At 44.8% G+C, this 27,871-nt stretch overlaps 2 protein-coding genes across 4 annotated transcripts in view; both read right to left on the minus strand.

Annotated features, from left to right (window-relative positions):
* The window catches only part of chfr (checkpoint with forkhead and ring finger domains, E3 ubiquitin protein ligase), a 28,924-nt gene extending 26,652 nt beyond the window's left edge, over nt 1–2,272 (minus strand). For all 3 annotated transcript variants that reach the window (XR_013791300.1, XM_079516759.1, XM_079516758.1), the window contains exons 1-2: nt 2,133–2,272; nt 1,217–1,332 (exon numbers count right to left, since the gene is read on the minus strand). Coding sequence is in view for 2 of the 3 variants with exons in the window: in XM_079516759.1 (XP_079372885.1) it covers nt 1,217–1,328 (112 nt within the window). In the remaining variant the exon portion in view is untranslated. The remainder of the gene's footprint in view (nt 1–1,216; nt 1,333–2,132) is intronic.
* Nucleotides 2,273–21,834: 19,562 nt separating this feature from the next.
* fbrsl1 (fibrosin-like 1) overlaps nt 21,835–27,871 on the minus strand; it is a 301,776-nt gene continuing 295,739 nt past the window's right edge. The window contains exons 17-19 of the mRNA XM_079516969.1: nt 26,239–26,322; nt 24,919–25,183; nt 21,835–24,631 (exon numbers count right to left, since the gene is read on the minus strand). Of these exons, the coding sequence (XP_079373095.1) occupies nt 23,305–24,631; nt 24,919–25,183; nt 26,239–26,322 (1,676 nt within the window). The 3' untranslated portion in view covers nt 21,835–23,304. The remainder of the gene's footprint in view (nt 24,632–24,918; nt 25,184–26,238; nt 26,323–27,871) is intronic.

Genomic DNA, 27,871 nt, shown 5'->3' on the forward strand with positions numbered 1-27,871 from the left:
CATTTTGTAGTCCTACGTTACGTCCTGGTTCAAGTGGCACCAGCTCCCGTCTGCTGCTCATTGTAGATAGCAATATCTAAACGCGTGAATCTTTTTACAATAGCGTTATTTTTCAGAAAGGAAGCCATTGAGGGTTAAAATGGGTCTTTATAATGCTTCCAACTCGAGACTTTCATGGTTGTTTTAGTCTCGGATTTAGTGATTGGGTTTTATATCATTAAAGACCTAAAGACGTTTCCAGATGTCCTGGGCTAGTCCTGGGCCTCCTATGGGTGTAATTATAAAGACATGTGAGGACGTCCTGGGCAAAATAAGTGTTAAGACATGCGAATCCCTTGACTCCTTCAAAACCACTCTCAAAGGGCACCTACGGATGGATGCAATTCAAAACTGGCCCCCGTAAAATCTGAATCACCCACCCACCCCTTTTTCCCCCTCACTGTATGTTTTCTTTCCCCTTTTACTTCCTTTATGATGATTTCCTGTTTTTTCGCTATATGGAAGTGTATATTTGTATGTCTCCAAATGTTATGATGAATTGAACAAGGTGGACCCTCTTGTAAACAAGTCTAGTGCTTTATTGGTCGTCCACTCAGTTGTATTGAGTTGTGCTTGAAATGTACTGTAATTCTGCAAACTGTTAATAAATACTTCAATCAATGAAATCACAATGTTAAGAATGTATATCGACAAAGCTCATCAATAGAGGTTTCATTCATGTCATTTTCAGCTACCCAGACACAGCCTACTACTTAACTATGGCCAGTTACTTTATAGTGCAGTAGACCTCTGAAACTGAATACAACAGAGTAGACAAAAACATAACCTTACCATTGGTAAAACTCCATACAGAAAAAAACTGCTTAATATTCGGTACACATGATCGCAATAGACTCCTTTGTCATCCTCAGAAGGGGGTGTCTAAGTTTGGTGAATTAAGAAGGCTTTGTGTCTTGTCTTGAATGGGGTGGAGGGGGAGGGGGGGTAAATGGTCCAGACACTGGCAGACGAACTAGCTATGTCTGTGATGCAGTAGTAGGATAGCGTTGTCCTGACTTTTATGAGCTTCTGATAAACGGTTTGAAACTATAAATAATGTATAAACCATTCCGAGGGATTTTGTCTGTAGTAGTGTTTGCATCAAATGTTTAACTAGCAATAAAATATGTCTTACACTTAAAAGAGGGAAGACAAATATTCAAATAGATAAGATTACCTTTTCTTCGACCGACCGTGCATTCCCTGTTGATAAGCAACACCTGGCTCTTCTCACACGAGTCTACTTTGACCAGCTTTCCCCACGGTCGCTCTCTTCCAAGACCTTCCATGTTTCTGAAAAAGTGACAACAACAACAAAACTTTGCAGTCATTGTTTACACACCTGATCTATTATGATTGAATCACCCATTCAATGAAGAGGAATTGCATACAAATGTCCTACAACCTGCGGTAGAATGACTGATATTCCAAATTCCAATACATAACCCATGCATGCAATCAATCATATTATGCAATATCAGCCCTTCTAGTAACGTCCTCAGCCACACGTCAAACAAATTAACAGAGTGTTAAAAATACAGTGACATGTTATTTACTGACTTAGTAACAACTATAGTGATTATGGCTTAAATTATTATATTTGCGCGACTGCATGTGTCCCATCGACCCCTTTTTTTTAGTTGAAAGCGCGTTATTTTCAAAAGGAGGGGAACTTCACAACTAACGTTATCAACATATCTTCTTTTATAACAATGAAACAACCATTTCCGAAGAAGCTAACGATAGCTGCATAGCTACAGCTGCCTAGATAGCGAGGTTAGCTAGTAACGTTACATGTCAAGCTGAAAAACACGTCATGTGTTTCGTATATCAACCAACGTTATCAATCGCAGAAGCGAAATAACATACACTTATCACCACCACTTAGGTGATCAACACGCAACGCAGCCGCAAATAACATCACAACAACTTTGTTTACTAATAATGTAGGCTACTAACGCTACTTAACGCTATCTTGAACAGTTAGGTGTTGGTACTACCACCAGGCAGCTCACGTTAAAGATATACGATTGTTATGCCAATAGTAACATTTGCCACGATGTGTTGTTCATACGATACAATATATGCATTACCATCAACAGTGCAGATTGCTTTGTGCCAGAGCCAGACCGTGTTGGTTCCTCATTTTGCTCGGGTCCATCCGTGCACTACTTCACTTCCTGACAAGCAGCAGAGGCATTTATTTACCCACATCAGCTGATGGAGGAGGGGCACGCATGAGGGTGAATGAAGCATGGATGGGACAGTAATTCTGTTTATAAACATTTTTTTATTTCTAGACCATACTGGGGTCACTGAGTGACACTCATGTTCAAGTGGGTTGCCAGAATTAAAACATATCAGGATGGACACAGGAGGAGAGAGTAGGCTTAAAGCTACTAATTTATCCGCTTCAATTTATAATGTGCCAGTCTTAATCCATCATCAAACATTTTAACAACTTGTATGGAGATCCCTGGCACAGGTGTCTTAGCCTAGTAACTTCTTTTCAAAACAAAATACTTTTTACAGGATCTTTCATTTTTTTCTGAAAGAGCCAGAGGGCAGCTTTAGGTTCAGCTGACACAAAAACACATTTGTCCAGCCTAATCCATTATATTCCCATTATTTCCATATCCATTATTTACACTGTAACAGGGGGGGACACATGTTGGACATAACAGGGGGGACATTTCATGCTAAAATGGCCATTACTCCTCATGTAATGAAGAATATGGTAGCACATTGTGAACACTGGTGGTATAACAGGGTGGACATGTTATGCTTTACCACATCAGTAACTAAAACATTGATAAAAAGGCAAATTGAACAGTGATACTTCTTCTGGGTTTCCTATCCGAAATATGTTACTTTCTGAAGTCATGTAGAGAAATAGTCGGGGGACATTTAAAGGTGGATTTGCATCAGATTCAGCGTAACAGGGGGGACAGTCAAGTCAGGGACAAACATTGATTTGAAGATTTGAAGCATTAAATCACAATTAATAACATTTGGTGAGAAACATTAGAACTATAGCCTACTATATAATAATTCAAAATTTAGATTTTGTATGAATTTGATTTGTTCAATTTGTAAAACATAAACATGATGGGGATATGGCATTTTAGCTTACCTCTACTCAAATCAAATGGATTATTATTTTATACCGGTATAACCTCTATGTACAAATCATTGTGTTCTATGGTAGGCTAGAGATGCTTTTTTCCCGATTTTTTTGTGTTCTAATTTAGAGATATGCTGTATTATGTCAAGACAAGGTGGACCGAATAATGACCCAGGTATTAATTTGGGGGTACTTTACCCAGAAAACATTGAGAACCACTGGTGTAGACCATATCATACATATTCATTTAGGGGTCTTGAGATGAAATTGTTTGAGAACCACTGGTTGAAACAACATTAGGAAAAAGCCAAATAAGCAACTACACTTAGAAACAAGCTCAAAAGAACGCAACCCACAACTATCAATATCATATATAAATATAATTGCTTTACAGAAAAACAAACCCAAAGCTGCAAATAATAAGCAGACATGGCAACACTGAAAGGGGCATCAATCCCTGTATGTGTAGTGTAGTGTGTGCAGGCACAGGGCAATGGGGGAATGCTTAATTGTGTCATTACGTTGCAGGGGTGGACTGGGAACACAAATCAACTTGGGAATATAAATGAGAGCGGCCCCATTTCTGTCCAAATTGACATAAAATAAAACTGTAGCTAGAGCATGTAGCCAAAACTATCTTGTCAGCCAGCTGATTAGTCAGTCTATGAAAGTGGCCCAAACTGGGAACAGCATGATAGGACCAGTCCTCTGTTGCGTGTGTTCTGCATACCATACAGAAGTGTAGCCTATTGCACAGGCTTATGAAATCACTCAAATTGACGGACAGCTTTGGACTCTCTGGCAGGAGACTATCTGAGGACAAAAAAGATCGCAACATATGTCTAAGTGACCATAACATTCACATTTGATATCTTTTTTTACATATTTTAATAATCAAGTATCAGTGCATAATCAAAGTAATAGTGCACAGGAATTGCAATAGGCTAATTCATTCACAGTGTGCTCCTTGTGCAAAGATGTTTGGGAAAGGGGAAAAACCTGTGTGCTGTTGGTGAGACATTTATCCTGGCCAGTTGGATCATTGTTCAGAGCTCTGATAGCCTGAGGGAAAAGCCCTTTCCGTGTCTCTCTGTAGGGTAGTGGTTTGTGACCATGCTTTTACTTCACTGCTGTGGCACAAACAATTTATTGCTGGCGTGATGGGAGTCCTTCAAGGGTATCCTTTTAGCTCTACTTAGGAACCTCCTAGAATTCTAGTCCTACAGGGAGGAAAGTAAAATCCCCATGGTGTGCTCGGCCAAGTGCACTACCCTCTGCAGGGCTCACTGTTCCCGAGAGGAGCTATTTCCATACCAGTCAGAATGCTCAGTCTGTGCAATAGCAGAATAGAAGGATGACAGGATCTTCCTGACATCCTCAGAAGACAGAGGAACGGGGTACCACAGTGGTCGGTTCTCTCGCCGATGGAGCCTGACACGACCTACCTGACATATCGTCCAGAGAGTGTGACCCAGTCTAGAGCAGAAAAGCCCTCATGCGAGAAAGGTTGACGTGGCTATCAACAACGCACTCCGAATCATAACTGGATGCTTGAAGTCTACCACTGTGTCCCTCTTGCTAATCCTTGCGGGAATAGCACCGGCCGGCCTCCGACGGGAGGCTGCCACCCTCGTCCTGGCCAGGAAAGTACAAAAGAACGAATGGCACATCCTGCACAATACCACAACTCCAGCGCCTCCAAGCAGACTCAAGTCCCGCCACCCCTAAAACAAGGCAGCACAAGAGATGCTTAATTCCACCTCTGAGGACATCTCCAGAAATGCATGGTTGGCAGCAGCTTGGAAGCAGACGTTGGAGTCAGCCGGGCCCTCCCTCATCCATCGCTACATCTGGGACCCAAGAGATAGGAGGAGACGACCTGCCACGCCGGCAACATACCACACTGAACCATCTACGAACTGGCGTTGGCCGCTTTAAGCCGGGTCACTTCATGACCACCAAGATAATGAGTGCCACCTAGTAGTCATCTGTACTTTTAATTAATTCAATAAATGGAAAATATCAGATGGCCAGTATACAGCACATGTAGACTACATTTTCTACACCACCCACCATACACTTGATAAAAAAAATACAACTCTTCTAAGAAGCATGCTCTTCTTTTTTATTCTGGCATAATCAGAATTAATGTGATTTGACACTCCATAATTTCTTAAAGCTACAACTGCCTACACATTCCTTGACGCGCTGCAGACCCATTCTCAGTTTCCCAGATCAGATGATAGCATGAAAGGCCACAACACCGATCATGTCAACAAGAGCCACCTGTTTCAGTTCAGAAACAGGGGTTAATCTGTGTTAGCTGCTTCAGTGCTTGGCTCCCTGCACTGGCTCTCAAATTGGATGAAGGGTCCCAGAGGGTCTGTGGAAGTCTCTCATTCCCTCTCTCTCTCTTCCCTGTCTGGCCTAGATAAGGCCATGAGTGACAGGCTCTTTAATCTCCCTGCCTGTGTGTTTGTGCTGGCTATCGGCTGCTAGGGGCATGGGTGTCATCACCATGGATGGCCCCGACTGACAAATGGATACATAGGGAACGGGACAGGGGAATGACAAAACAGGAGTGAAATAAGAGTAATCAGGCAGCCGCATAAATGTATAATAAATGGAGGACTCAATGACAAATTATAAAACACTGTAGTTCCAAACTATATAGCAGGCATATAAACTGTAAAAAAGGGATATACCTTCCATAAGGAAGGGACTGCACTCCAGAGAACAGAGATGGCCAACTGTGTGTGTGTGTGTGTGTGTGTGCGTGCGTGCATGCACGCTTATAGTGCGCGCACGCTTATAGTGTGTGTGCACGCACACACACTATAAGCACGAGGATGCGCTTAGACACACACTAAAAGCTTAGATTCGTATTGAGGGGAGGGCGACCCCAGAAAAAGACCCAGGCCGTAACTCGCTCCCCCAAGGGAGCTAGCTCTCTTGGTGTGGATTGTTGTGCGCCGATCTGATAATATGAAAATATGAAAATTACAAAAATTGCGTTTAACGATAATCAAAATAATATGCTTAAAATGGCACTTTAAACCCCAGCATCCCTATCCTGGCTGGGAGGACCGTTCGCCAAAATTAGCTGAACTACAAGCTCACAAGGCGTTCTCTTTACAGGTCTGTTTTATCAAGTATAGAGAGTTTAAGTGCTACTGAATATCCTAGTGTTGTTACACTCTGTGCCCTGAGTGTGCCATGCCCGGGTCGCCTCCCTTATGTTTTCCCCCTCTGAACTGCGCATGAGACTTATAATTACTGAACGGTGTCAACCGTGGGTGCAGGTGCCACCATCCTTATTTTCTTAACTGTCAAATGTTTGGGCATTGCTGTGTCGTCTTACGGTGCGTTCCAGGTTGCAGTCCCTGTGTTCCCTGTGAGGGATATTATATATTTATGTTGCCTTTCCACCCTGTGAGGTGTGTATATATTTTTTTGTTTTGAAGTAAAGAAGTAAAGTCCTGTGCCACTACTCCTGGGTCTCTCTCTCTGCATTTCTTGGGTCCTGTATGACGAGGACAATTTCACGATAAGTTAAAATCTCCACAATACGATCATGTGTCACTCACGATAAACGATAATAACGATTATCATCCCATCCCTAGTTGTGGGTTCTATCCCCGAGGCACTGCACTGTTAATACATTACAGAAACCTACTTATTTGGGGGTGCATACATTGGTCAGCCGTAGGCTACTAATAGTCTGACATGCAACAGTCCGACAACATACGTGGCCGGTTAACTTTTACTTTATTTGTTTATTTCAACGGGACAAGCATATTCATGAACATTACAACCAAATGCAACGTAAATACACCAGAATTAGCAAAGATGCTAAATTTCATCCGCAGTCCCCACACAAAATATAAAAACAAAACAGACAGGCAGTGAAGCACACTACCGGTACATTACGAGACAAAGTATAAAAACATACACACAGTGTAAGTACAAGGTAAAAGGTGCATCTATATAGTTTAGCAGCATTTTTAAAGGGCAATAAAGAATTGTATGTAAAGTAACTTGTGCATAAAGTGCATCATTGGTTTCAAGTAATATAGGATATGCTGTCAAGGTGCACTACTGGACTATTAGACTATACATGGTCACAGGTTTGGTTGCCTAGTAACCATTTTTTTAAGATTGTACTTAAAGGATGGAAATGACAGACATCTCTTATATTGTCAGGGGTAGTTAATTCCAGATTGAACAGCCCTGAACTGAAAGTCCACTCTAGCGGTTGCCCTAGTGCTGATCCAGTGACGTAGAGTCTGTGGGGGCCGGGGGGCCAGGGCCCCCATGAGGAATTGGACCAGGGATCTCGGCCCCCATGAGGAATTGGACCTGAATATATATTCGCCTCGGTTCGTCCCGTTTGTGCCGCATCAGGTCGCGCCCGTTCGCGCAATTCTCGTCTTGCATTGACTTTGTATGTAATCGCGCCGCTCTAACCATCCAAGTCTGGCACCTTAACACCTATGTTTGTCCGGGGCGGGGGGTGGTGGGGGGTGGACTGTGTTGCCTGTCCCCTTGTACACATGCAGATCAGGCATTGAAATGCTAATCTGGGTGCTTAGCCTGCAATCATGGCATTTAAACATGCTCTTCTGTTTATAATCTAAACACTGTTACACGTTTTAAAAGTGTTACAAATAAGTGTTTAGAACCTAACCTGCGGGGGGGCGGAACGGGCCCCCATGAGGATTATGAAAACTATTCGTCCCTGTGCTGATCCCTCTATCAGGATTCCTTTTTTATGAATTCCCTTAGGGGAGGCGGGCACAGACCATGTAGGGTCTTGTAAATAATACTAACCTGTTTAAAAACCTTGAAATTAGCAAAACTCAATAAACTATACTTCTGAAGGATATTACAGTGGTGATATGAGTGGGGTTTCCTATCGAACACCTTTAGCGCACTCTTCAATGGGTTTGAGAATTACCTGTGCAAGACCAGTTTGTGAAACGGTACTCAACGTGTGATATAGATCATGCATTCCAGATAGGATTTAGCAGGATTTAGCAGTACTAACTGTCAGGAAGGGTCTAATTTGTTTAAAGTTTTGAAGGTTGCATTTGATTGTGTTTGAGTTAGGTTAGGGTTGAGAGTCTAACATAACCCAGAGGTACTTGAACTCTGACACAAGTTTAAGTTTCTCCCCACCCAGAAACACATTTGATGACTCTAGCACAAGTCTTTTGGAAAAAGACACATGCGTGGCGGGTTAAGACTCACACATGCATGGCCGGTTAAGACACATGCGTGGCGGGTTAAGACTCAAACACGCGTGGCCGTTTAAGACTCACCCATTGCTTCCACGTGCGGTGGGGTAGAGTGTCGGACTAATGCGTGTCGGACTGTTAGTATGTTGGAACAAACATTGGGGCTGCCCAAATCTTAGTGAAAATGTGCTGCAGGTATTTTGCTGGGCCAAGAGGGAGCTACTGAAAACTTTGATATTGGATTTTATGAACTTCAATTACAAGTGGGTTGATCTATCTTATTTGAGAAACACCACCATGCTTCTGTAATAGAAATAGCAAACGAGTCCTTAATGGAGGACTATAATCTGGGCAATTCCCCCATATTCCCTGGCAGTGCATTATTAATGGGGAGCCATAGAGGCTGATGAGTGCAGGGCCTCTCCTTCACTAATGCATTCATTTCTCATGAATGTCTGTCTGGACGACTCAAAAGAATGAGCAAAGAATGAATGCACGCACGCACACACTCACCAACTCAAATGTAGTAGACAAAACATGTGTAGATGTAAGCTATGCATATATTTATGCTCTCAATTTCCCTCTCGCACGCACGCACGCACGCACGCACGCATACACACACACACACACACACACACACACACACAAACTCAAATGTAGTAGACAAAGCATGTGCAGATGTAAGCTATGCATAATATATACCTGTACATGCTCTCTCGCACGCGCGCACGCGCGCACACACACACACACACGTTCACTCTACACACAGTGCATATAGCCTAGAGAAATAATATTATCTTCGTAATAATCAGTGGTGACTAAAGTGCTCAGTAGATGTTGATAAGGTCATGACTCTAAATTGAATGCTGCAGAACGAATCCCACGCTCATGCTGTCAATCAGCGTTTAAATTGGATCAAACATTACTTGTGGCAGCTGTATAAAACATCAAACGAGTAATTAAATGAAATAATGAGAAAATAAACGTTAATGTTGCCAAATGGGAACGGATAGGGGAGCTGCAGCTAGGAACGTGGATCTGTTGTGCTTTCCGAAATTATCTTTCCCCCTGCTCGGGCTAATTGCTGGAGGATGTCCTCTTAACTGAGTGTGAAAAGCTGTGTCTAATTAGTGCAACATTAATCAGGCATTAGCATGTTATCACAAGGTTAACTTATCAGGAGGGGCCCAGAGAAAGAGGCTCATCATTATCCATGCTGTATTGGGCCAACCAGGCCACAAGGGGTAGCGCTTGTTCTTCTATTGAACGCGGTGCTCCGTTCCCATAGCCACACGAGCTGAAGCTCAAGGACGACGACCTCCATGTTGTCTACAGAAGAGTGAAGAAAAAAATGCTTATTTCACTTAAACGATATGCATAGAACATTTGCAATAATTTGAATGTGCTTTTCTTGGGCCCAATTATTAGGCTATATAGGTTTATTATTATTTTTGTTTTTGTAATTTGGCTCTTTTCTCATTGTCTTATTACAACAACAATAACAACAATAATAATAATACATTGCAAGATAACAATAAAGACATTTGTGTCTCTTGTTTGTGTTTGTTTTGTAGACTAATTGTTTTGTAGCCTATTTGTTTTATTACCGTATTATTGTTTATTCCTGGCACCTCACCAGTGTGCTGTGCACCTTTTAATAATCGTTTGTTTTGTAGCCTGCCACCTTGAGAAAACACATTCATCCAAGATTTGGCCTGATTTTCTTTTTCTTTTTTTTAACATACATTTGATAGTGCAGGTCACTGGTCATGATCATGTGCAGTTTTTAGTCATTGCCTGTATAATGACCTGCCTGTGTGTATATAGATTAAAGGTCTGTTTCTGGCAGCAGGTTAGCCCTGTGCCCCTGACTTTATTACTGGCAGCTCCACAGTCTCTCATCAGGATTCCAGCAGGGCAGAGGAGCGCTACCTCCAGCAGCCCTGCCAAAGGCACTCATTTGTCAGAGAGGCAGGGAGATCACAGGCCGACAAATCTCCCGTGTCTCCCAGGCTGTCAAGCTCTCAGCCTGCATATCAAAGACAAAAGAACAGAGCCAGGGAGCAGAGAGAGGGAGCAGAGCAGCTATTCTCATTTAGAGATGCTACGCCATTTAAAGCCCCCGAGCGTGCCCTTTGAAAACGCCTATTAGCCTGGGTGAGTGAGATTACAAGCAAATAAAATTATGTTCATTGTGATATTCGATTTCATAATGCCCTTGGAATTATAATTACACCACGCTCACACTTTTCATTTAAAACCCATTCTGCCATGACAAAGAATCAAGAGATGGGAATGAGCAGGTTCTGCATCCAGCGAGTGAGCAGACATTATCAAGCCTGTTTCACTAGAAGTAGCAATAATGGGAGAAAAATGAGAGCACTAATCAGAATATAATCAGGTGAGAGAGCATGGGGTCTAATCATATGGAAAACAGGGTATAATTTGGATCTGTCATTCCCCTGGTAGAACAACACCGCAGCAGCTTAGGAAAGAAAACACAATATTTTGGAAGTATCATGTTCTCCGCAGGTGTTGAATTATAGAGGAAGAACCAATTTAATCAAGTTTGAGATTTAGGTTAGGAGACCTTTGTTTCTGCAGGGTTGTTGTTTATCCTTGCTCCACACCATCAGCCCCATGCCTAATGACAGGACACTGACACGTCACTCTACAACTTTACACTTCAGTCATACATACAGGTAAATAAACATTTTAGAAGTAGGTACCTTGCACAGCACCACCAATCACCTTAAATGCAAGGACCAATGGATGGACAAACTGTATACTGCTTCTATTCTTTGATTGTTCCTATTCTTTTGAAATGAAATGCGTGTGGTCTCCGAGGCTAATCAAAATTGACCTTGAACATTGAACTTGAACTGGCTGATGACCTTAGTAAACCAAGCAAGGGTTAAATTGCCCCCACTCATTCCTCAAATGTTACCTATCTGTCAGGGCTGTTCACAGCGCTGTATTATACGGGGAATGTGGGCATATGCTGTCTGGGCTTAAACCAACAAGCAGAGGGGGAGAGATAAGATACATTCTTGGGCGGCACAGAAACGAGGCTTGAGAAGGGCCTGCCTGATAGCCGTACTTGTTGTTCTGATGTGTTAAATAGCTGGCCTTCAACACCCCAATCAATTGCTGAGTGAGCCACTGTGTAGCCAAGGGTTGTGAGAGATAGCCAGATGGCCGGAGTCAATGGAGCTTTGCCTGGCCTCTTTTGTGTCACAGAGCGATAATTATACATTTGGCTGCATGCACAGACTGGACGGAATGCATGAAATATTGCTGTCTGAATGTTTTCCTAGCTTGATAAACTTCATTAGATAACAAAATTGGTCACTAATGCACCATCAATTGACGCTCAGCATTAATCAGCCACCACAATAATGTCAGTTTATCCCCAAAATATTCAGTACATCAACAATAACATGGCCTGGCTTTGGTAGCTATCATGCCGCTTTTTGTTTTGGCTCATAACATTGGCTTGTCTGATGTGATAAGTGCTACTGTAAATCCCGCTGTGTGTAATCATGCCCAAAAGCCATCATCGTGTTGTGTTCGTGCCATTTGACACAGGCACAGGGGAGGCAGCCAATACGCTTACGTGTGCACACAAGAACGTCTGCGGGACAAGGCAAGGCATTTTGAACACACTCCAAAGACCTCCAGAGGCCTGTGTTGACTAATCTGCAAACAATCCACTCTGCAAGCCCCATTGCAAGTGGAAGAGCTAACCCCTTAAGCTGTGACATTAACGAACAGAGCAAGATAAGATAGGGATTGTTATCTTTGGTGCATGAAAACCCCTGCCCAGATAGGAGATAAGAGCCTTTTCAAAGGGTGTTTGCTGCCAGATAGATTTCCACAGACGCCGGGAGAGGCAGGCAGTTGTTTCTCCGGCTGGGGATGGAATCTTGGATCACCCTAGTTGCTACCCTATTGCTCACTATACACTAAATTGGCTTATAAGGGTTTTGGTAACAAATATGTTATCAAGCTAGAACAACAAACTAAACTCATTATCATGTCACCTGAAAGTGGGTTGGTTCCCTTGCACAATGTGAGTGAGTGAGCAATATGTGGTTTGTTGTGAAGGGCTGAAGGCATAGTCAAACAAACACTACACAAATGTAGCACAGCGTTAGTTCATACAGGCATATGTGAGTCTGAACACCTCAGCTATAATCAGCTGTCAGTCAGCTGATTGTATCAATCAGCCCATAGATACTAAAGAAAATAGATGCAGTTCGTTGGAGCCATGTGTCTCCAGTGTTAGGCGGAAGTCAAGCGGAAGTGTGTCGCTGCCACTCAAGTGACTACAGGCCAATTATGGCGCGTCTTTTCCGGGACTTATCAATTCATAGTTCATAGTTCATAGTTTCCTCCGCTAGGCGGAGCTACCTACTTACAGATGATTCCCATGCTATTACAAGGGAAGTGACTTGCATGCGGCGCCTCCGGAGGCACTTTGCCCCGTGCGTCACTTCCACTTGCTCGTGCCCTTTCTGAGGCACATTAGATTTCCACGACTAGATTGGAGTGATCCAATCGCTCACATAACCGTGGTTACCTAAGTAACCTTCGTTATCACTCCAATATACGTTTGTATGATAGTATAGGCTACTACCAGATCAGTCTGTGATCTATCAATAAGAACAAGAGCTCCCTGTGGAAGCGGCCAGCCCCAGTTCAAATCACAGAGAGGAGCCCACAGTCTCCAAAGGAGCAGAGGCAACCCCCAGAACAGCTTGTAAATGTTCCACCCTATTCTCAGGGACCACGTTGACGCGGTAGAACCTGGTGAAGGTACTAGGCGACGTCCAGCGATGGCTGAGGCACAGATGTCTGAAAGGGGAACCCCCTTAAGCTGTGCCCAAGAGGTGGCCATACCCCGAACACAATGTGCTCGGCCAGGCCAGGCACAAGCAATGGTATCAACAAGCCAATATTGGAGTCTTTGCTTCGAAAGCCTTTGGCCCAGGATTCGATCACCATAGCATACGAAGAGCTGATCAGTCAGCCTAATTGCCTTTGTCCGTACGACGTAAACGTCCAAAGCCCTCACCGGGCAGAGGGCGTGAGCCGCCAACACTCATGGGAGTGACGCTAAGCTGACAGGTGTAAAGGCCGGTTCACATGTCCTACGGACAGAACCTTTGGCAGAAAGGGGAATTGGGTCGCAAAGTGACACTCGACTTATCGGGACCCATCTGAAGACACTCCGCGCTCACCCAGAGCACATGGAGCTCGCGAACACTCTTTGCGGAGGTGATTGCCAGGAGAAACGCCACTTTCCATGAAAGGTGCTGAAGAGAGGCAGTATCCAGGGGCTCAAAGGGAGGCTTCCAGAGTGCTGAAAGTACCAAGCCAAGGTCCTAAACAGGGACCTGAAGAGCCCTCACTGGGCTATCAGAATGGCATGCAGAGATAGCGGCAACCTTCAGTGTGTTAGCTGCCCTGCCCTCATCCAGCAGTGACTGCAGAAAATACATCACAGTGTTCCGGGTACACTGCGGGTCGTGCACCAAGTGCAGAACAGGCGCCAACAAACCCAGTACGTTGCAATAGTAGTTAGGGCTCTGGAACTCTGCAATGCATGTAGAACTCCCTCTGGGAGACCTATAGACCCACCTGCGCCTCTCAGGGGCCAAGCCCATAGCTAGAGGGGATTGGGGTGTGGGTGCCACAGGGCTCCATGAGCCTGCAAAAGCAGGTCGGGCCTCAGAGGCAAGTCAGGCAACTGCCACGGCGTCCCCGTGACCAGAGACAGCAGCACCCTGAAGCAAGGGCGTCTCGGCCAACGTGGGGCTATCAGAAGCAACTGATGACCCCCCATCATGACTCTGTCCAGTGTCGCCTGCATCAGAGGAAACGGGGGAGAAGCATAGAGCCGTGTCAGCGGCCAATCGTGAGCCAGGGCGTCCAGGCCAGCGAAAACGAACTGGGGCAGTGAGTGGTCTCCTGGGATTAAAAAAGGTGCATGTCCGCCACGGAGTGAGCCATGGTATGAGCCCACACTAAGAGCTCCCGCGTCATCTCGTAAAGACGACGGGACCTCAATCCACTTTCATGGTTGACATAGGCCACAACTGTGGTGTTGTTTGACTGCACCAACATGCAGCCAGCCTTCCAGATACTAGAAAATGCTGTAGAGACAAGCGCACAGCCCTGAGCTCTAGAACAGACTATTGCGGATCCCATCGGCCGCTGGCCACCATGCCTCTGTACACGGCACCCCAACCCACCAGAGAAGCATCGGTGCACACCAGTTATCTGCGTGGCACCCTGCTGAGTGCCGTCCCCGACTCCAAGAAGGAGTGCACACGCTACCGGGTCAGTGCTAGTACACAGGACCTTGTCACCAAGAGACGAAAGTGTTTGTGTCGCTGCGGATGCAGCTTGTGGGCATTGAACCAACGCTGCAGTCTGAGATAAAGGAGGCCCAAGTTGACCAACGACGAGGCTGCTGTCAGCAGGCCTAGCCGCGTTGGCACTCCCTGACAAAACCGGTGGAGAAAGGATAGAATCGTATCGACCCTCTTGACGGGCAGACTCGCCCTCATGAGAGACGAGTCTAGTATAGAATAACTCTTCCTACTTCCGGGCCGCTTCCCTACTTCCTTCACAGATGTTACTGATGATACAAATTAAGGCTCTGTTCCATTTAGTGTGCATTGGTTCTCAAACCTTTTAATTTCAAGGACCCCACCATAACTCCATTTGTACACTCTCAGAGTTACAGACATAGCCTACATTACATTTGGGACCCACTCAAGGACACTTCACTTACCCATTGGTGTAGCAGAGTGTTTCCAGTGAGCCAACATGCACAATAGCAGCACACTGACTCTGTTTAACCAGAATGGAACAGATCCTTCATTAGTATCATCAGTAACACCTTTGATAGTCAAACACAGCAGCAGAGCATGCTGCCACAATAAACATTTCAAGCACAGGAAGAAGCTAGGAGTGGAAGTCTAGGAACTTTAGGAAGTGACATCACCTTTATACTGATCACATGATTGACAGATTACCATGTTTGGTATCTAGGGTACAAATAGTTCATGCAAGTATCATGTTATTTGGGTATTCAGGAGGTGCAGAGTTCAATGGTTAAATTTGTGGCAGTGGTGCGCCTCTAGCTTGACTATGGGCACTACAACAAACACAACTGGCAGCATTCATTTGTGGGAAGCTGTCAAGTTATCATGTCCTTGTCACTGCACTTAGCAGCCTGTTTGTTGTATCTGCCTGTGAACTTTTACACTCCGTTATTAGTTATATTAGTTAGTTATATACAATCTTAATTGGTCTAAACTGAGACATACAACATACAACAACCACAATGCCCATACACATACGGTATACTGTAATAAATGAACAACAATTTAAGCTAAATTAAGCTGCGGTTTGCATTTGTGTGCTTTAAAGATCAAAGGTAATGACTAATGACTAAGGTAATGACTAAGGCCCTATATCGATTTCCATCAGTAACTGCTTTGAATGTGTTTAACAGTACAGTACAGAAAGACCAGTGCAGAACTGAGACAGAGAATGGGAGTGGAGGCCATAGTGGATCTGGTGAGCAGAGGCAGACTGCGATGGTACGGACACGTAGTAAGGAAGGAAGAAAACGATTGGGTGAAGAAAGTAATGTTGATTAACTTAGAGAGGACAAGACCCAGTGGCCGGCCTAAAGGCCTATTCATAGTCTGGATTTTCGGTGGTGAGGTGACCACCGGAGCTGAAATAACGTTGAGCGGTGGTGAGTAAAAACAGAGAGAAGGGCTGGAGCGGTGGCGGTGGTTTGCTCTTCACCACGGCTCGTGATGTCATGTTGTAGTTCGGTGGTCACCACACCACCAGAAATCCAGACTATGTATGAGCCTTAAGAAGACCTGGCAGACGTACGACCGTGTTGGCTGACATGAAAGCGCTCGGCATCGACCACGAGGTGGCCATGGACCGTTCCCGGTGGAAGAAAGCCATATCGAGAGTCAAGTCCAACCCAGCGGTGCCTGGAAAGCGGACTTTAAACCGATGATGATGATGATGATGAGGTGGTGTGAATGTTCTAGACTCTAAAAGGAACTTAACCTTCCAATTTTCTTAGCTGTACAGGTTGTGGATATACTTTTATATTTAAGCCCATGTCAGGGTTTTTGTAAGTTTAATTGACCCAAATGCAGGAAATCTCAAAAGTCCAAATCAAAGTGAGAAAACAAGTTTTCATTCTCCATAACCAAAATACAGAGTGGCAGAACAAGGGTTAAATGGGGCCACTGAACTAACAGGCATATATAGACAAACAGTCTTTACTGTTCATTAAGCAGTCAATCTGATCACAAACCAATGATGTTTTCCACACTTATTCAATTATTATGGGTTTATGTTGCCTTATTTTTATCGTCTGCATCAAAGGACTAATTTAAGCACTATGTAAAATCAAAGAACCAAAATATACGTATAGGCTACACAACATCATGACAGCATGTGAGCTTGTGGATCAGCTACTTTTGGTGAATGTTCCCCAGAATAGGTTTGCTGTCGTGCAAGTGGTTAAGAAGAATTATTATATTATATTATATTATATTATATTATATTATATTATATTATATTATATTATATTATATTATATTATATTATATTATATTATATTATATTATATTATAATTTTGTTTTTTTGTAAAAGTGAAAACCACTAAATATTACCATTAGGCCTACTCATTGTTTTACAACATATTACCAGTCTGGCCCCTGTCTGGACAACAACCCGCTTCCCCAAAGGTAGCTCCCTCAGAGGAGGGAGTTATGGCCAAATATCACAATGAATCACAATTCATACCACAATGAATTCTGTTTTAAGTTAATAGTAGTGGTAAAATGTAAACTATATTTTTGGGGTAGTTAATCATTCAGTCTATTGAGAGTATTTTCTCTCTTTAATTACAGCAGCAGTATTTATTTTAGAAGCTTAAGTCCTTGTATCAGTAAGTCTTGAATAGATTAGTAAAGATACTGAGATATACAGAAGGGGGCAGTAATGCAACTATTAAGGATGCAAACTGCCATAATACCCCATGAAGAAGATCAGTAAATCTGTGTTCCACCGAATGGGTCTAGAGACAAAAAGCCAGGCTGTCTATTCAGCCAGGCTTTATGATCCTGGCTCGCTAAATCTGCCCGTTCTAAGCCTCGCTTGGCTTTAGTGGAACGGAATAAACCAGGCTGTACAGAACAGGATTTAACAAGCCTGGTTTTGCCTTAAATCCTGGATTAGTTAATCCAAGTTTCGTGAAATAGGCCCCAGGACACATGTGACTCAAATTAACAATCACAAGGTAGGTGAGAGCAGAGAAGGCTCTGGGTGAGACGAGACAGACAAACAACTACAAGGGAAGGCAGGAAACACAAAACACACTATCCAATATCCAGAAACACAGATGACAGTAAGAGCTTTTTTGAGGTCATACAAATCAATACATTTCTTAGAGGGTTAGGGTTTTTTGCCAGCTGCTTGAAAAGCTGCTGGACAACATGTTCATGCACCTACCTCTACTAGCGACCGTAGTAGAAACCTTTTCCTCATTGGCTGCCTTTAAGCCAGTGGAAGACTTACCCATAAAACCCATAGTCTGAACGGCATAAAACCCATACTCTGAACGCTGCAACATGAATCCGGGGCAGAGGCTGCGGCACACAAACTGATTATAGATCAATAGATGTTCATAAACGAGAGCTTGCTGCAGCTGGCAATTATGATGACTGAGTCATTCTTGTTTCTTTTCATGTTGAAAGATAGCAGGATTTATTTTTATATGTAGGCCTATAATGAATTCATATGCCATGAAAACATGCCCCAATGCCTATTTAATAATTTCTCATTGGAAAGGAAACCCTAGCACAGTACTGCATGCCAAGTACTAGGTGCAGCATGTTTGCCAGCGTCAAACAGAATAAATGCTTATGCATATCCACACACCACCAAAGGGGACAGACTCAATCATACTTCTCATTCCATGGTTTTGGAAAAACTTCCGTATTAACTGAGTGCCAAGCGGCTCCGAGGCGATCCCAGCTACAAGCCAGCGACTGCTGCTATAACTGAGCTCCAGAGAAATTCGGTCAGGACAACAAGATCCACATTCAAATAGACTGCCTCTCTTGGCCAGCTCACACAAGCTGTGTTGTCACCAGCTGGCAGCTTCTTCCATCCGCCCCTTCAAACACTGAGCCACTTTTGATTAGCGTCTCAACGGCTAGTCATATGCATTTGCTGTGCCAAATTGGATGAGGCACGTATGTCTTCCATTTGCCTTGAAATCTTTTTTTTTCTTCTTTTTTTATATATATATTATTCTACATACTACTAAACCATTTGAGAACGTCCTCCACAATGGCTCCCCATTCTTTTTCCAAGTTGCCTCTTGTCTGGTGTCCAGAAATCTTTGAGGGGTGGCGCTGCGGCTTATATCCCTTGGGCCTTCCTGAATGAGTGGACAGAGGACCACAGCAGCCAGTTTCGTTTTTATGGTTTGTGTATATATTTCTGTTAGTGTGTGGGAGATTGTAGGTCTACATTAAAGGGTAGAAAAAAATCTAAAATTTGAATGAAAGTGGAAAGATTATTTTGGCTGGTGGTATGGACCTCCTCCCTTTTCAGGCTTCCTTCTTTTTCGTCTCTCCATCCCACATCTTGTTTTCTGAGGCTCTTCTGTTTTGAGACAGAGTTTATTCATTTATTCATTCTGGCTGGCTGGCTGGGCTGCACAGTCATATACTGTATAGCACAGTGGTCATGTTGGTGTGAGATAGCGGGAATATTTGCCATAGGTCCAGAGGTGCAAAGACATTAGACAGCACTTTGTCACCAGGGTCTGGAATTCACACCGTCTGGCTGTGTCTATGTCAGCCTCTCAACTGCTGACTGGCCTGCTCTGTGTCAGCTGCCGCTCTGTTGACATGGAGGGCTATAAAAAGATGGCCGACTGGGCCGACCCAATGGAAGGACGCAAGATCGCTAGCCTTTTTAGGTGGTGAAAAACAACATGCTCTCCACAATAGCTCCATGACCTCCTGAGACAGACACACAGCCAAAGCCCTTGACTTACTGAGAGCGCTATCCTCTCTCTCTCTCAGTTCCGTGATTCAGATATGGTTTAGACCAGAGCTATAGAATAGTCGACATTAGGGGTGTTTACTGTTTGCTAACCCCCACTGAGAGCTGCAAACTGGGAACCTAGTATGTCCATGAAATCACCAGGCCCAGCAGAACCCCCCAGCCATAATGTGACAGTGACAGGAGCCTATCCTGTCTCATCATTACCAATCTCCATTTCACAAGGTTCCGTCTTTAAAATGGGAACTAATGCATTATCTCCTGCTGGGGGAGAAATTCTAGGGACACTGTGTGCATTGCAGCTTAAGAAAACCCGGCTTTCATACATGTTTTAGCTGTTGGGGGGGGGGGGGGGGGGGGGGGGGGGAGAGAGAGAGAGAGAGAGAGAGAGAGAGAGAGAGAGAAAAGCAGCTTGGATTGAACCATTCATTTCATTCCTTGCCCATCTTATTAGCTTGGCAATGTGTTATTAGCTGCCATTGTGCTCCATAAAGCCCCCCAAGGCCGGTTCCACTGTTTGCTGGATCTGTGGTGAGCTCTGTGCCAAGAGGATTTTTTGGAGGTATTTAAGACCATGAAAATCCAATCCACAACCTTCAGCGTCAGGGTTTCTCTCAGATAAATGTGGGGATTAGCAGAATGAAAAACAATGTCTTACCTCAGATGCTGCTGTATCCTATTAATTGGGATTATTACGCTGGAGAAAAGTATATTAAAAAAAAAAACGCAATATTGTGCTTACAAGGCACTACATGAAACACTGTTATTGTAATATTGTTTATGAAGTTTAAAATATGTATCAAATTATAAACATAGTACTCCAGTGTAGTCTATGAAAGGGAGAAAATTCCATGTTACATTATCCCCTGAAAAAATTAAATAAACAACTATACCGTTGAAAGATCACAGTGGAAAGGATTTGACACCTGCAGCCATTGTAATAACCCATCTTGGCTTGGATATGCTAGGCAATGTGTCAATTGATTCCCGTCTGATGATGGACTGTGTACTGAAATAAATTGACCTTGCCAGACAATGAGTGGAATTGATGGAGCCTTTCATCTCTGGAGGGCCGTTCCCACACTCAGCCATAAAATGGATAGAACACGGGATGGAATAATGGAGTCAGGAGAAAATGTAAGGTGTACGTTTTTCCTTGCACAAAAGCTGACTTGGTAAATAATAGTTACAGGGGGAGAAAAATCACTATGTGGTAATGTGTACGGAGGTTAAGTACCTGCTGTTGACCAGATGATTAGGAGTAAAAGCACACAACGCTAAAGTGAAACCAGCAGATGCTACCCGTAGAAGGAATATGTGGCTCAATTACCGTCTTCCTAAATTGAAAGTGATAGTGATTTAAGTCTTCCCAATATACCCAGCCCCCCTTCTGGCAGGCAGTCTTTTCCAGGAGCCCTTTTAAAGGGAAAAAAAGAAGGGAAAAAACTGTGCAAGAGTGTGAGACAGAAGGCCAGCATTGATTTTCAATAACATCCCCTAATGACTTGGCCGCTGTTTGATCCACGCTGTCATTATGCACTGGTACCCTGGGACAGGATTGGTTTGGTCTTGAAGCGTGTGCGGTGGAGAGAGGGAGAGCTCAGGAGGGCATTACCAGGATGAATTGGCCGTCTCCGGACAGGCAGCGAGGAGAGGATAGGTCTTGTCAATAAGCAGGATGGGGCGCCTCAGGGCCTGCTGCTCGGTCCACTCTGCATTGCCCTCAGGCCTCATTAGGGAAACGGATGAGTGGAGCGCATGAGAAAACAAGTGGAGGGGAGAAGGAGGATGAGGGAGAGAGGAGCCTCTTCTTCTACACCTCTATCCAATAGTCTGCCTCTCAGGCATTGCTCCCTTTAATGAGTCCAGACCGCAGGTCAATACGCCGCTGGGCTGCCCAGTCAATACCAGTTACCTGCAACACAAACACTCAAAACCTGCTTTCTTACAAAATCAATGTCCTATTAGTCCCACCCTCTATTGCCTTGCCCCAATCTCATTGATTCTACTCTGGAGAGCTCTGCAGCCAATGTATGATATATTAGACTCAAATCATCATCATCATCATCATCATCATGGCTTAGGCTACAATTTCAAACTAATAGCTTTATATGAGATGAGCAAATACTGTAACGCTTCAAGCTGAGACATGCATGAGCACTATTGGCAAACACATAATCCACCGTTTCATCTAGTGATTTTTACATTATTGCCAAATACAAATTGTCGGTTTGTGATACAAGTTAATTAATTAGATGGATTCAGTGATGAAAAAGGCTGATGAAAGACAAGCAACAAAACTGTCGAGACATTAGGTCCAAACTTTATTCCTTACATTTTAAACCATGAATGTTCATTTTTGTTTTTTTGTTTTTTTTGCACGCCTAAAACTCTACTTGTTTTGTATACAAGAGTCTAAGAAAAACAACTGCACAACACCACAAGGTCGACAGAGAAAGTCCTATTGCCGCCCGCTCAGTCAAAAACTGTCCTCCATTTTCTGTACGGGGCTGTATGCTTCTGTGGTCCAGTTCATGACCTGGAAGTCTTTAGGTTTTCTAATTCCATCGTTTTCATTGGCAATTATAAACTGGTTTTATAATCCTAGTTCGTTCCATTGTCACCAGTATCCACTGTTCTCTCGGGGTGGTCTCTCCATCAGGGTCCTTTGTGGCACTTTGCATAGGTTGCAGATGATCCTTCTAGGCCCCTATATGACACCCTCCCTACACGCTTCCCTCCCATTGGCCAGGCTTGTCTGTTACCATGGTTTTTTTCAACAGGGAAGTGGTTATCCATCCATGTTTGATTTCATTTTGTTTTTCTAGAAACATTTAAAAAGCCTAATAAATTTACACTGTTATTTTTGCAGCAAAGGAATATCAACAAGTTATTTACATGAATTTTCTTTACAGAGACCGAACAAAGACCTTGTAATATATATTTATCTGCATATCTCAAAAGGCAAAACAAGTGAACGAAACAAATTGGTAATGTAACATTGTACATTGGCATTATTCATGAGGATATCCTGGTACCATGAGGTTAAATCACTGTTGAGCAAAAGTCAAAAATCTAAATCCAGTCTTTACAGTCAGTGGGCCATAATGGATTATGTCTCACAATGAACTGGGATTAAATATCGGAAAAAGAGTGACTAATGCACAAAATACATAAAATTCATAAAAAGATGCCTATACACGGAACAAGGATAGGAAAATGTACAAACTCATTTCAGGATCTCTCTTTTCGCACAAAGCCGAAAAAAGGTTGGATTAATATATTATTAATAATAATTATCAAATACTTAAGTCGGATATAAACATACACATCATTTGTGTTCTCTTCACCGACATTATTCAATCTGCAAGTTTGCTGAAAATAAAATCATGGCATGTGCTTTGTCAGCCCTGCACACCTTTAATTTGTACAATCATACCATTTTCCTCAGAGTGATTTTCTTTTTTGCTCTTCTCTAGTGAAAAGCAGTGCATTTTGTTCACAATAAGATTTCAAATTCAGGGTAAAGGGGGTTGGGCTTGTGAGTTCATCGTGTAAGCGCTTATGTCATTTTAGTCCAGGAAGCTACCGTGCCTCAACCTCTTTGGGGTTGCGGGATGGAGAGTAGTCCCGAGGCTACCGTGCCTCAACCTCTTTGGGGTTGCGGGATGGAGAGTAGTCCCGAGGCTACCATGCCTCAACCTCTTTGGGGTTGCGGGATGGAGAGTAGCTACCGTGCCTCAACCTCTTTGGGGTTGCGGGATGGAGAGTAGCTACCGTGCCTCAACCTCTTTGGGGTTGCGGGATGGAGAGTAGTCCCGAGGGTCCTGTGTGGTGGCAGTGATGGGGGTAGTCCGTCTGGGAGAACCAGGCCTGGCACTGCCTGCAGGCACAAGGGGAGGGGGGGCACTGAGTGCAGCGGTGGGGGGTGTCCGGTTGAGCAGGCCGTTGTGTACTGTGGAGGGGCTGAGTCTGGGGTACGGCATGCCACCCAGCGGGGACATGAAGGGGGGCATGTGGGCAAGGTGGCCCTCCATGGGCGACTGGTGCAGCTGGTGGAGGCGTGCTCGGTCAAGCTCCTCCCGCAGGTGGAGCCGCTCGCGTTCCTCTGCCTGCTGCCGCATCCTCTCATGCTCCCGCCGCACCTCCAGTAGATGCTCGTGGTGGCTATAGTCATGGGCTTCCCGCTCACGGTATGCCCGCTCCTGTTCATACATTGTGGGGAAGCGGTGGCCCTGCTCGGCCCTCAGCTGGAAGTCCATGCGGCGCTGCAGGTCCAGGCTACGGTAAGCCTCTCTCAGCGGGTCCCAGGGAAAGGCAGGGTGAGGCAGGCGCTCCCTCCCTGCCCCCATCGGACTCACACCCATAAAGGGAGCCATGCGGGCTCGGTCAAGCACGTTGAGGCTGCTCATCTGGTGCATGGCGCTCATGGATAGGGGCATCGAGTGGGCCATGGGCATCCCATGGAGGCCCGGCATCTCGTTGCCGCGAGGCGAGGGTTGAGGAGGTGGATGTGACAGAGGTGGATGGTGGTGGTGAGGATGACTGGGCTGGGAGACGGGAGGCATGATGGGAGCTGCAGGAACAGGGGGCAGTGAGGCAGGCTCAGAACTGACCACCATTACTTCCTGCTCCTCCTTCCTCTCCTCCTTGATCTTCATGTCGTTTTTCACCTTGTGGAGGAGATCCGCTGCGGAGGGTGGAGGCTCTTTCCTCTCGCCATCCTTGTGCATGGGCGGGTGTGGCCCGTTGCCGGCCATCATTCCTTTCATTGTCTGCTCATTGAGCATCACCTTCGAGTACGGGGAGGGGGAGCGGTGTATGGGTTTGATGGGGTCTTCTGAAGATCTCCTGTCCAGCACATCCTTCCCAGGAGAGCGGCTCTCCTTCACCTTAATGTCAGAGGTCTCTCGGTGGCGCTCCAGCAGATCTTTCTCGGCCTCGCGGACCCGATCCACACTGCCAGTACTCCCACTGTGGTGTCGTCCCGAATCGCTGGAGTTTTGGCTGTTGGAGCGGATGAGGTTGCTGATCTGATAGCTGGCCGGTGCAGAGGCCGGAGACGAACGGTTGGAGTGGCGGTTCCGGTCCACCGAATCTCTGAAAAAGGGCGTATACACTGTTACTATACACTGAAATGTTCAATGTATATGCAATTGATTATCAATGTATTGTTGCACATTTCACAGCTGCATTTCTAAATGCCTAAATAATAACTTAATACAAAAAAACTTGATCTCATAAAGATACATTATAATTTATTATTATTATTATTTTAATATGTAGCATTAATGGGCCAATCAGGACATACTTTCAATATTTAATAATATTGTAAAGTTAAAATTATTCTTCTTCTTTTCCAAATCTAACTCAACCTCAAAACCCACCTGTCTTTTTCTTTTTCTTCTTTCCCAACAGAGGAGTCCCTTTTCTCTCGCTCCCTCTCTCTTTCTCTCTCTCGCTCCCTCTCCCGTTCACGCTCTTGACTGTTGGCCGACCCGCTTCTCTCGATGTCTGCAGACTTGGGCCACTGGGGCGGGGTGGGGAAAGACGGCGGGGTGCGGTGCAGCCTGTTCCAGGTGTCGTGGTGTGGGCTGCCAAAGTTGGGCAGGCCCCCTGGGCCCTCCTTGGGGCCAAACACACTGTTGGAACCTGAGAAGAGAGAGAGGGAGGGGGACAGGGACGCAGAGGCTGTTAGTTCAAATGAAAACCCAAATCCAAACCTCTTGATGGAGATGAAGGACGAGTGGCAACCAGAGGAGGAGAAGGGGAGGGTAAAAAAAAAGAATCAACCACAAAAGCTGCTTTTGTCTTTGTCTCTCGATGCTCTCCTGCTGAAGCTCTGTGTACAAAGACCAGTTAGAGGTTAATGGCCTCACCCCTCCAACTTGCTGCCGGACCGAATGGGCTTTCCCCCCTTCCACCCCAACCCCCCCACCCCCCAATTCATTGCTCTTCATTCTCATGAGCCTTTTTTTCTTCATTGGATGAAGGGGTGGAGGGGAAGACACTCAATTGCCCCGTGGGGTTGAGGGTTGTGAAAAGCCAGGGAGACCTCAGCATTCCATAGCGTTTGTTTCGCTGACATCCATTTTGCTACAGGGCGGCTGATTTGGCAGAGAATAGCAGCGAGGGGCAAGAAACGAGAAGAGGAGGGAGCGAGGGGGAGGGTAGTGTGAAGGGGGAAGAAAGTGAGAGAGTGAGAGAGAGAGAGAGAGAGAGAGGTAGAGAGAGGTAGAGAAAAGGAGTGAGTCTTCCACGGCGGTAGTGTGAAGAGGCTTGTCGAATAATTAATAGATGAATAGCGACCAAACAGCAGGCCCTGGAGTGCGTGTTGGCAGTGGTGCAGCCAGATTACAGCCAGGCTTTCAGGCTTTTGGGCCTAGAGAGGCGAGGAGAGGAGAGTAGAGGAAAGGAGGGGAGAGGAGGGAAGGGGAAGGGAGCTGTACTGTGCTGCCTGCTTGGATTGGTCCTCCCTAGACTGGGGTTAGGCTTTGGCTTAAAAAGGCAGAGCTAAGTGCCTTGATTTTTATTCTTATTTTTCTTTCCCTCCCAGCTCTCCCTGTGGTCTAAAACTGAACTGCTCTCCTCTGTTACTGGCTGGCCATGATATGGGACAGGCCCAGTATGAGGGGGGGTATGGGTGAGGTGGAAGGGAGGAGGGTATGAGGGAGGAGGAGGGAGAGCGAGGGGGGGCCAGCGCTTACCAAGCGAGGGGTTGCCTAATCCTCCGAAGGCACTGCTTGAAAGGTTGCCGAGGCCGCCAAAGGTACTGGAGCGACTGAAAGGATCTGCAAAATGCCAAACAGGGATTAGCAAAAAAGGGGGTGCTGTCTAAAGTAGCAGCCCCCCGCCCCCACCCATCCACCCACACCCACCCAACCATTTCACTCTGCTTTTTTCTTACAAGCGAGCTGTGGTTTGGCGTTTTTTTGGCACTCCCTACCGACTTAGCTTCTCTGTCTTGATAATCCTGCTGAATGTGTGTAGCCAAGCCTCCAAGACCCTGGCCCCCCTCCCACTGGCTGTACTGTGACTAGGGGCAACACACGCCTGATGGGACAGTGGGGCTTGTGCAAGTTGGAGTGGAGCCGAGAGTGGACTTATAGCTGGACGGGGAGGATGGAGGATGGGGTGAAGGGACTACAGTGACTGGATTGGAGGGTAGGTTCCACTGGGGGGGGGGGGGGGGGGGGGGGTGTTGCCGGGTGTCATACATACATCGGTACAGTAGATAAACTACAGCCTCTGTATGTATGGAGAAAACATACCTATACTCACCTGAGAAATTAGTAAACAATGATTAGGTTAAGATGTTAAGACATTTAGCTGATGATCTTATCCAATGCAGAGACGGAATGTGAACTACATAATGAACAGCCTAATACTTCAATTCCAAAATCATCAACGGCCAACAATAATAAAGGAACAGTTTAACCACTTAAAAACCCCTAGTAAACTAATACTCTGCTGACCCGGGTCAGCTCTGTACTTACTACTTGGTCTCTTCTACACCATCTCCTGGCCAAAAACAAACAACAAGCTTGTAGATTTGTAATTTAAAGCGAATATTCCCCACAGAATAGGGATGCTAGGTTGACTATATTTACCCTCAGATAAACTCATGGATAATAATTTACTGTGTGGTTTGAAGGTATATTGTATTATTGAGATGCTACTTGATTCCATGGACATCCAGGAATTGAACTAAAATAGGTTAAGCTTAACCTTCAACATTCATTCAAACTGTATGCAGAGACATAAAAACGTATCTAATAGGTCTGCCTAGCTGACTAAGTAGGAAAGATAATAACATTTCCCTCCAAACAATCTATCTCTTTAACATACCAGAGAAGTCCTACAGTACGTAAGAAAATAACAACAGCAAGCTACAACAATGATGAACTCAAAATACTATATGTGGTCACATATTTAACTCAAACAAACGAGGAAACAAATTGCTTCAGGAAACAGCAGTTATACAGGATTTAAGGATTTCTGACATTGGTAATGAAAACGGCCTCATCAATAAATCAGAAAAGACAACAACTGGAAAATCTCTCCCAGTCTCACACTTGAATTCCTGGGCAGGCGCCCAAACTCCCCCCTCTCTCAAAGTCTTTCTCCTCTGTGCACCATGTGTTTATAAGCTCAAACTGGATTGACTCAAGGGCTTATCCCGTGAAATCACCTTGCCGCTGCAAACCCAAACAATGTCTCAGATGGAACAGAGCAAAAAATGAGGAAAAACTATGAAAGGCAGATTCAGCTTTAAAAGCCCACACAAAAACAGAGGTAACATGTCGTATTTGTTGTGGCCATCTTCCTTGCTCTCTAAGG

The sequence above is a fragment of the Electrona antarctica genome, assembly GCF_951216825.1.
Source record: "Electrona antarctica genome assembly, chromosome: 12".
NCBI classification, from domain to species: domain Eukaryota; kingdom Metazoa; phylum Chordata; class Actinopteri; order Myctophiformes; family Myctophidae; genus Electrona; species Electrona antarctica.